At 34.1% G+C, this 10,615-nt stretch overlaps 2 protein-coding genes across 2 annotated transcripts; both read left to right on the top strand.

The window, feature by feature from the left end:
* The first annotated feature begins 568 nt into the window (after positions 1–568).
* On the top strand, positions 569–2,716 carry LOC132254626 (flavonol 4'-sulfotransferase-like). Its single transcript, XM_059740574.1, has 4 exons — positions 569–631; positions 1,460–1,638; positions 2,161–2,243; positions 2,349–2,716. The coding sequence occupies exons 1-4, from the start codon at positions 569–571 to the stop codon at positions 2,714–2,716; spliced, it is 693 nt and encodes a 230-aa protein (XP_059596557.1).
* A 3,236-nt stretch (positions 2,717–5,952) lies between these two features.
* Positions 5,953–9,328, top strand: LOC100247914 (anthocyanidin 3-O-glucosyltransferase 7). Its single transcript, XM_002270989.5, has 2 exons — positions 5,953–6,518; positions 8,110–9,328. Exons 1-2 carry the CDS (start codon positions 6,029–6,031, stop codon positions 8,997–8,999), a joined length of 1,380 nt encoding a protein of 459 aa, XP_002271025.1. The 5' UTR covers positions 5,953–6,028; the 3' UTR covers positions 9,000–9,328.
* Positions 9,329–10,615: the final 1,287 nt, after the last annotated feature.

The raw sequence follows: 10,615 nt of genomic DNA, 5'->3' as shown, positions 1-10,615 counted from the left end.
CTAAAAAATAATTTTAAAAACAAAAAACATAGATAAATATCTAAAAAACAATTGACATTTTTTGAAAAATTGTTGATAAATCGATAATATTTTAAAAAAATGACCAAAATATAGACGATATTTTTCCCTATAAACGTGTGCCCCTGTTGCGAGGAATTGGCAATAAATTGATCCTGAAATCAAACCAATATTTCGTCAATATTTGGACGATTTTATCGATTTTTTTTTTATGATGTTTTGCCCGACGGATAACCGGTCCCAACATTTTTAAAGGAGCAGATGCCATAGATGGACCGGTTTATGAAATCTGAGACCTGACAAATAAATGCCTAGTGGACCCGGTTTCTGCACGTGAAGCAGAATACTGCAATGAATAATATAAAATAAACAAAACACCATGCCCTATAAATGCCTAGTGGACCCGATTTCTGGACCTGAAACAGAACACCATGTCTTACACCCAAATCATTCATTGTGCTTGACTACCCTTCAAAACTGCTAATTCAATAGAAATCTGGGGCAATTACAACTCGTTCATCTTCTCTGTATGGCAGATTTCTCCTAAAAAATGAGTTATGGAGAAGAGGAAGATTCATGCTCACGAGGCAGCTATGGAGAAGATGATGAGAAGGTGAGCAGCAAGGAAAAGTTGAAAGAATTCATATCAACCCTACCCAGAGGAAAATGTTGGATCACCAAGCATTTGTACTATTACCAAGGATTTTGGTATTGGGACGAACGACTCTCAGAAGTCATATCAGCCCAAGATGCTTCAAGGTACGAGTCGTACGACCCACTAATATCCTCTAGAGCACTAGTCCAAAATTTGGCACCACATGGCTTAAGGCCCTTGTGTTCGCTATCTTGAACAGAGTTAGATATAATTATGATTCCCACCCCTTGCTCTCAACTAATCCTCATGACTACATACCTTTCTTGGAGGCCGATGCTAGTAAGAACTGTACAAGTCTCAACCAAGACCTTCCTTGAATCTGTAACACCCATAAATGGTTTTAAATACTGGATCGGACCGGCCAGTTTGACCGCCGGCCTGTCATGGTTTCGATCCGATCATTTACACAGAAAATAGGTTGAATCGGAATCGGACCGGTTGAACCGGTGGTCCAAGCGATGAACTAGACGAACATGCTAGTTCCCTCCGAATCAAACTGTTCAATTATTATTATTATTATTTTTGCATCAAAACGATGTCATTTTGAAGGATCTCCTTCCAAACCCTCCTCCTAATATCTACAACAGTTACCGCCTGCCTCTAGGCCCACCCCCAACACGCTGTGACAGGCTTCCACCGCTGTAACCCCCCCTCCCTTCCCTGACTTATGCAGTAGTAGCTACTCCAACCCCTGGCTGTAACTCTCCCTCCAGATTGCTGTAACCCCACCCCCCCTCCTCTCCCCGGCCTGTGCAACGACAGTAGTTGCTCAATTTTTATTCTCAGCCTCTCAATCCAACCTCCCTAGACCATGGGTTGGAGATGTTTTGCCGGGGTGTAGAGTTATTTGGACCCTACTGGGACCATGTGTTGGAGTATTGGAAGATGAGTGGGGGGAGGCCAAACAAGGTGTTGTTTCTGAAATATGAAGATCTCAAGGAGGATATCAGTGCTCACATCAAAAGGTTAGTGTACTTCTTGGGCTTTCCTTTTTCTGAGGAGGAAGAGAGAGTGGGGATTATAGAGGAAATATCAAGGTTGTGTAGTCTTCAGAGTCTTAAAAATTAGACTAGAAAATGCCCACACGGATTTAAAAACTCGGCGCACTTTAAGAAAGGCGAAGTGGGAGATTGGGTGTAGATCGCACTCCACCCCCCAGCTTGTGCAGTGGTAGTAGCTGCTTTATTTTTATTTTTTAAAATTTATTTTATGTTTTATTACTTTTATATTTATTATTTAATGTGTTATTTTTAATTGTTGATCATAATTTTGATAGATATTGTAAAAATTTAGATAGAATTTATTATTATTTTTTTAATTTTTTAAAATTAATAATATATAAAATAATAAAATATAAATTTATGACGACATCGATTCGACCGCGGTTCGACCAGTGAACCATGAACTGATAACTTTTTTGGTTTAATGATCGGTCCGATTCTGAAAACATTGCACCCATATTTTTTTTTTTTTACTTCATTATCAAGCTCCATATTAGCTTTAGGTTGCAAAATTGTTTACGTGTATCGCAATCCAAAAGATGTGCTAGTTTCCTTGTGGAAAGTTGCAAGTAAGGTGAGACCCAAGGAATTGCCACCCCTTTCCTAAGAGGTGGCATTTGAGCATTTTGCTAAAGGGTTTTCGGGACATGGACCATACTGGGATCATGTTTTAGGGTACTGGAAAGCAAGATTAGAATGGCCTCATAGGGTGCTATTGTTGAGATATGAGGACCTGCAGACTGAGCCTATTGTCCATGTCAAGACACTAGCCGAATTCATGGGGCAGCCTTTCTCTTTGGAGGATGACCAAGAAGGCGTGGTACACAAAATGATAAGGTTGTGCAGTTTTGAGAACTTGAGCAATTTGGAGGTGAATAAGATTGGAACACTGGCCGCTTCCCCAACCCGTGTGCGTGCAAATGATGTATATTTCAGAAGAGGTAAGGTCGGAGATTGGAAGAATCATTTAACTACTGAGATGGTGGAGTGTTTAGATCGAATCACCAAGGAGAAGTTCGAGGGTACTAGGGTGAAACTCTGATTTGTATTTCTGATAAGACATGTCATCATGTGTTTAATGCCTTATTAGTAGTGGGTTTTTTTTGGAACGTTTATTGTAGTAGTTGATTCTCAATGTGTAAGTGAGTTGATGAGTGGGGTGTTTCCCCTTAACATGTAATGGTTTATGTGTTGAAATAACTTCATTTTATCTCGCAAGCTGATATATATGTAGTATCAAATATCTATAATAGTACTAAATTTATAACTAGATCATTCAAGTATATGATTACATTTGGATCATAGCAAAATCTCTCCGAATCTTTTTAAAACCATTAAGTTTTTAAATTATGTTTTTATAAAATATGATTTCTAAATTGATTCCAATTCTATTGGTTTTTCCTAATCAAGCAAGTTATTAAATTTCATATTTTAAATTAAAAAGATTTGAAAAAACTTTTCATTTAAAAATTTTAATTTTAAATCCTTAATTTAAAATTCATTTCTAAATTATTTTTATTATTTGAAAAGATTTTTTTTTTTAACTTCTCAATTTAATTTTTTTTTCTAAATAATTAAAATATTTTAACTCAATTAAAATTTCCAATTCAACCCTATCTTATTAGATAAAAGTTTCATAATTTTAAAAATAATTGGAACAAAATTGTCAAGATACAACGTAGACTTATTGTCTTAACTATCTTCCTTTTGACAATTTGGTAACCAAACATCGTTACATAAACACATCCAAACTGTCATAATGAAGTTTGCTTAACACTCAAGTATGCTCATCTAAAAAAGATTGGATGGAAGATAATGCACGCATCTCCCAATCCTATATTTTGTACACATAGAAATAACTTTTCCAAAGGTAAAGCATTGTGTGGGATAAAATATAATCAAGACGCAAAACAAGATGGTAAGAAGCTACACTTATGCATTGAACATTGTTAAGGAAGTAAAACAATAAAAAAAAAAAAAATTTCCCCCGAAATGAAAATTCTTAATCTTTTTAAAGTCACTAATTATCTCCCTTTTTTCAAAGTTATTAATTATTTCTCATTTTTTAAAGCTATTAATTATCTTTTTCTTGATAAATTCTTCCCATTCTTAATAAAAGTTTCAACCACTATATTTAATTTATATATTATTTTCTTTTAATAAAATAACTTATTAGAGTTTTTATTAGCTCCCTCAATATTTTGATTGATATTTTTAGATATATTCCTAAATTCAACTACGAATATTTCTGTGATAAAAACCAATATATCCTTATATATAAAAAATGAAAAATTGAAATGCAATAACTTAGATAGTGTTTGTTTTTTGATTGAATAAAAAAAGTCAAAATATTAGGTTATTTCTATTCCTCTAAAAGTATATTGATGATATTAATCAACATAATTAAAATGATGTTATTATCAATAAGCTTTAATTTAATTATGTTAACTGATGTCTATAAATTACTTTTAATTGTATAAAAAAAAGTCAAATATTCAATCGAAAAACAAAGAACACCTTAAATATCGAAAAGTTGTAATCGGGTATTCACAATAACAGTGACTGACGTATAAATGCATGTAGTGGACTCCAAGTGGATGCCCACTGGTGGCTCAGTATGGGACAGTTCCCTGGGATATTGATTCTAAATCTCAATCAAAGAAGACAACAGAATAAATTATTTGGATAGAGGATGGCACAGCCAGTGAATCTCATGTTGGAACTCAAAATTATACAAGGGAGTTTTTTTTTTTTTTTTTTTTGTATTTCAAATTATTTTCTAAAATACCATAAAAATGTTTAAAATACCTTAAATTTGTTCCCAAAAATCATCACATTTTAAAAATAAATACTAAAAAACATTTTTAGTCCAAAATTTATAAAAAAAAATGTTTAAAATTGGAAAAAGTTTCCAATGTGAACAGAAGCCATTTGCAAATTTAATGCACTAAGCACGGACCATTCATGTCCACAACAGAGTCTGTGGTGCCATAGGCCGCCATAATGAGCGCCTAAAAATTACCATTCATCATCCCCAACATTAAAGCCTCACCTCGCCCCAAAACTCACTGAATCACCAGCAAGCCATGACTACCACCGCCAGATCCATGGACAGGCATGTTGCAGTATTAGGGTCCCCACCCATACAGCTACCCTCTTAAAACTCCTGCGCAGACTAGCATCTGCCGCACCCACCACCATCTTCTCCTTCTTCAACCACTATTTTTAATTTATGTATTATTTTCTTTTAATAAAATAACTTAAAAATATGTATTATTATTTGTTAGAGTTTTTCTCAGCTCCCTCAATATTTTGATTGATATTTTTTGATATATTCCTAAAATTCAACTACCAATATTTCTATGATAAAAATAGATATATCTTTGTCTATAAAAAGATGAAAAATCGAAATACAATAACTTAGGTAGTTTTTGTTTTTTGACTGAATAAAAAAAATCAAAATATTTGATTATTTCTATTCAGTTAAAACGACTTTGATGATATTAACCAATATAACTAAAGTGATGTTATTATCAATAAATTTAATTTAATTATATTAATTGATGTCTATAAATTACTTTTAATTAAATTAAAAAAAGTTAAATATTCAATCGAAAAAACAAATAACACCTTAAATATTGAAAAGTTGCAATCGGGTATCACAATAACAGTGACTGACGGATAAATGTATGTAGTGGACTCCGAGATGCCCATAGGTGACTCAGTAAGGAACAGTTCCCCGGGATATTGATTCTAAATCTCAATCAAAGAAAACAACAAAATAAATTATTTGGATAGAGGATGGCACAGCCAGTGAATCTCACGTTGGAACTCAAAGTTATATAAGGGAGGGTTTTTTTTTTTTTTTTTTTATTTCTAATTATTTTCTAAAATACCATAAAAAATGTTAAAAATTATATAAGGGAGTTTTTTTGTATTTCTAATTATTTGGATAGAGGATGGCACAGTCAGTGAATCTCACGTTGGAACTCAAAATTATATAAGGGAGTTTTTTTTTTTTTTTTCTTTTTTGTATTTCTAATTATTTTCTAAAATACCATAAAAAATGTTTAAAATACCTGAATTTGTTCCCAAAAATCATCACATTTTAAAAATAAATACTAAAAAACATTTTTAGTCCAAAATTTATAAAAAAATGCTTAAAATTGGAAAAAGTTTCCAATGTGAACAGAAGCCATTTGCAAATTTAATGCACTAAGCACGGACCATTCATGTCCACAACCGAGTCTGTGGTGCCATAGGCCGCCACAATGAGCGCCTAAAAATTACCTTTCATCATCCCCAATATTAAAGCCTCACCTCGCCCCATAACTCACAGAATCACCAGCAAGCCATGACTACCACCGCCAGCTCCATGGACAGGCATGTTGCAGTATTAGGGTTCCCCACCCATACAGCTACCCTCTTAAAACTCCTGCGCAGACTAGCATCTGCCGCACCCACCACCATCTTCTCCTTCTTCAACACTCCCAAGGCCAACAGCTCCATCTCCTCTGCTCAAAGTCCCCACGGTATTCACAATCTAAGAGTTTATGATGTAGCAGACGGCGTGCCAGAGGACCTTGTGCTTTCAGCAAACCCCCTGGCACGCATCGAGATGTTCTTGAAGGCGACGCCTGGGAACTTTCGTGATGCTTTGGAAGTGGCTGAGAAGGACATTGGAAGGAAGATAAGTTGCCTGGTGAGTGATGTCTTTTTGTGGTTCACTGCTGATATGGCTGAGGAAATGGGGGTTCCGTGGGTGGCAATTAGGACTGCTGCGCTTTACTCACTCTCCGTCCACATTTATACTGATGCTATCCGGGAAGCAGTGGGAGTTGCGGGTATGAGAAGACTTTTGTGTGCTCTTTTTCAAGTTTTTTCTTATGTCAAACTACAAAATTATCATCATCCTTGCCTTTCCCCCCTTATTTTCACTTATCATCAGTCATATCAGTAATATCACCTCTTGCTTTTAGTTTCTTTACTACCTAAATGTTTTAGTTTCTTTAATAACTTAAAATTGGAGGTTGTTATGCTAGTGGAAATGCTATAGCATATCTTGGAGAAGCAATAACTAAGAGAAATAGTTCAGAAATTAATGTATCATTTTTCTAATTTTCAAATGGAGTATGTAAAACATTTTGTTGAAGAAAATATTCAAGGAGGCACATCTAAAAAAATCAAATATTGACAACAATTGATTTCCAGTACTTTCTTTAGAACTTTATACAAAATGTAGATGAGTCATATACGGAAAGAAATAAAGAATATTTGTAACAAAAATATCTACAAGAAGATATCCTAAAATTAAGAAAATCAAACAGTATGAATACCAAATATTGTTAATATTTAATTTTTTTCAGATTTATGGAAATATTGATTAGGTGTCTTCATACCATTTATGCGCTTGATTTTGTACATTTCCTTGAATTTTGATTCTTTGTATCTCCTTAAATATTTCATTTAACATACCCCTCAAGTTAGAGGAGTAATAAATATAAACACCTAACTTATCCCAAAACATGGTGAAGATGTCATTTTACAAAGATTTGATAAAAATATGAACAAGTTGGGAATGTATGGAAATATAGCAAGTGAAAAGAGTGCCCATAGGTTCTCTCGTACAAAATGATAATTAAGCTCAACATATTTAGAACAAACATGAAACATAGGATTATCGAGCATGTAAAGAACACTAACATTAACACAAAATAATTATGGTGATTTAGGGAGGGACACTCCAATATCTCATAGGAGATAAGTAATCTGAGTCAACTCAATTGCATAGAAGGCCAAAGATACTCTGCCTCGGTGCTTTGGTTGTTTCTTTGAACATCAAGAGGTGCAATTGGCTCAAGTAAAGACACAATAACATGTGGTGTAGTGGGATAACCTACCCAATTAGCATCACTAAACCCATAAAGAGATATTGGACGGTGAAATGACTGAATACCGAGTCCAAGTTCTATATTTGGGGAAGACACATTTTGGCATGCAAGTTTATAACTCTGTGTATTGGTAATGGAAGTTGTTATTTCTATTACTTCATTTGGAACTTTATACAAAAATATAAATGAGTTATTTATGAAAAGAAATAAAGAATATTCCTACAAAAATCAAATATATTCTCTAGATTTATAGAAATATTGATGGGAGTGCCTTCTTGCCCTTTACATGCTTGATTTTGGGTATCTCCTTGAATATTTCCTTCAACAATTTCTAAGATTGCCAAATTATTTTTTTCATGACCAGTTTTTTACATATGAAACATATTCCAATTAAAATGACCATTTTCTTGTTGTGATTTCAAGTTACTGCAAATACCCAGTTATTATTTTTCTCATAGAAAGCATTTTTTTTTGTTTGTCATTCATCTTGATCAGTGACGTCCGTCAATTAATATGAATTAATGCAGCTATTCGCCTATTACAGGGCAGGTGCAAGACCAAACCCTTGATTTCATCCCAGGATTCTCAGCAATAAAGGTTGAAGACCTACCTGAAGGAATGGTTTTCGGGGACACAGAATCTCCCTTCGCATGCATGTTGCATAAAATGGGGCTCATGCTGCCACGAGCAACCATTGTTGCCACAAATTCCTTTGAAGAACTAGAGCCGACCATTGTCACAAATGATCTCAAGTCCAAGCTCCAAAAAGTTCTTACTGTTGGTCCTTTTGACCTATCTTCACCACCACCGCTGATATTGGACGCCAGTGGCTGCCTGCCATGGTTGGACAATAAAAAAGAAGCGTCAGTGGCATATGTTAGTTTTGGAAGCATAGCAACACCACCACCCAACGAGATTGTAGCATTGGCAGAAGCCCTAGAAGCAACTGGGATACCGTTTCTTTGGTCTCTTAGGGAGCATGCAATGAACAATTTACCAAAAGGATTTCTAGAGAGGACGACCGCTCATGGAAAAGTAGTTTCGTGGGCACCCCAGCCTCAGGTCTTAGCACATGCCTCAGTTGCAGTGTTTATTACTCATAGCGGTTGGAACTCGGTGACTGAGAGTATAGTTGGTGGTGTGCCCATGATCTGCAGGCCATTCTTTGGAGATCAACGTCTTAACAGGCGGATGGTACAGGATGTATGGGGGATTGGTATAGGAGTTGAGGGAGGGATCCTCACAAAAAGGGGAGTAATGAGTGCTTTGGGACTAATTTTGTCCCATGAAGGGAAGAAAATGAGAGAGAAAATTGGGGTCCTAAAAGAGCTTGCTAGAAGGGCTGTTGAACCAAACGGGAGCTCAACTCAAAATTTAGGTCATTTGTTGGAGGTAATCACAACATCTAAGTTACCTTTGGACACCAATAAGTAGCTGCCTCAATGGTGTTCGTCAGGACGTTAAAAAGTTCAGAAAGAATATTTTATTTTGAGTGATTATTTTAGTTTATATTTTCGAGAAGAATATTTTATGTTGAGTTATTATTTTAGTTTACATTTTCTAGAAGAATATTTTATGTTGAGTGATTATTTTAGTTTACATTTTCGAGTCGTCAACTCCTATAAGGTTTCTATATTTTATTATTAAGGATTTCTATTGAGGTAAGTATCAGCATGTAATTTTCAATAAATTTTCTATTGAGGTTAAGTAATACTTGAACAAGAGAGAGTGGTGAAACACAATAAATTTTTAATTCTCTCAAATTTTATCTTCTTTGCAATTATTTGTATTTCTCTATCACTCTTATTACTCTAACAATGATTGTGTTTTGTTTAAAGTAACTTTAGGAATATAAGATGGAAATTGGAGTCTGTATCTCTTATGATTATTAAAAGAGTGCACTAAACTATGCTTAGCCGTATAAGAGAATGAAATTGCTAATTCAATCAAAATTAATATAGGCTAATCACAAAGATGCGCATGAGTAGTCTTGAATGAGGTATAATGAAAGTCATGAAATGGATTCTTAGGCACGTGTTCATTTTCTTTAACAAGTAGAGACAAAATGAAAAGATATGCCATGAATGAGGTCACAGTAGCCTTAGATTTATACATTTATTCACAAGAGAATATGAATATGGAAGATTTTCATGTGGTACATGCATAATCCCTTCTTTTGTTTATGATGGAATTATTATTGAAATGAAGTTGGTCTAGATCTTATTTATGATATTATTGTCATGGTTTAATTTTGAGCTACTTGATCCACAGTTTTAGAGTCATAGGTTTGATTGTGTCAAAGGTTTGATTGTAAGGACGAAAGTGACTAAATTAATGATTGATGAATCAATTTAACACTTTTTTGGAAAGTGTCCTAAATTTTTAATTAGAATAGATTTGTAAAGAGTATTGTATAAAATATTTTCTAAGTTGATATATTATTGTAATATTAGATTTCCTTATAGAATAAGGAAAGTTGTAATATAAAAATATTTTTATAAATATTCTACGTCATAAAAGGAAAATGTTATGAGAAGGAGATGTGCTTGTAAAAATTATACGAAGTGAATAGAGATGTGAGGAAGAATGGGAGACATGCAATGAAGTGAGAGGCTTGTGATCTAAGGTGTGGATACGAGGAGTGTGGAAATATGTGATGTTTTGGAGCCTAATAGTTGGATTTGGTTTTATCCTTTGTAATATTCTCTATGATATAGTGAAAATATTTTCTTTCATTCATGGATGTAAGCATGGTTAGTCAAATCATGTTAAAATCTAGCGTACTTTTGTGTAATTATTTCCTCTTTGTGTTCTTAAACTAACATTATTTGCATTAAACATTTGGCTAGCACAACATAGTTAATGAATTTATAAAAAGATCTCAAATTCTATTATTTTCCTACATTTATTTGAGCCAAGTTGGCTAAAGACTGAAAATGGGTCAAAGAGGGCATTGGGGAATCTCGTGAGGTTAAACTGAAAAATCGATTCAACAAGGAGTTTGGATATTGCTGTGTTATGTCATGGTTTAAGCTAAAGAAATCAAAGAT

The sequence above is a fragment of the Vitis vinifera genome, chromosome 11, assembly GCF_030704535.1.
Source record: "Vitis vinifera cultivar Pinot Noir 40024 chromosome 11, ASM3070453v1".
Lineage (NCBI taxonomy): Eukaryota > Viridiplantae > Streptophyta > Magnoliopsida > Vitales > Vitaceae > Vitis > Vitis vinifera.
This window is presented reverse-complemented; position numbering and strand designations above follow the sequence as displayed.

Coding starts and splice junctions, on each gene's coding strand:
- LOC132254626 (XM_059740574.1), top strand. CDS start 569: ATGAGTTATGGAGAAGAGGAAGATTCATGCTCACGAGGCAGCTATGGA. Junction 632..1,459: donor ATGGAGAAGATGATGAGAAG/GTGAGCAGCAAG, acceptor TTTTATTCTCAG/CCTCTCAATCCAACCTCCCT. Junction 2,244..2,348: donor TTCCTTGTGGAAAGTTGCAA/GTAAGGTGAGAC, acceptor ATCATGTTTTAG/GGTACTGGAAAGCAAGATTA.
- LOC100247914 (XM_002270989.5), top strand. CDS start 6,029: ATGACTACCACCGCCAGCTCCATGGACAGGCATGTTGCAGTATTAGGG. Junction 6,519..8,109: donor GGAAGCAGTGGGAGTTGCGG/GTATGAGAAGAC, acceptor CGCCTATTACAG/GGCAGGTGCAAGACCAAACC.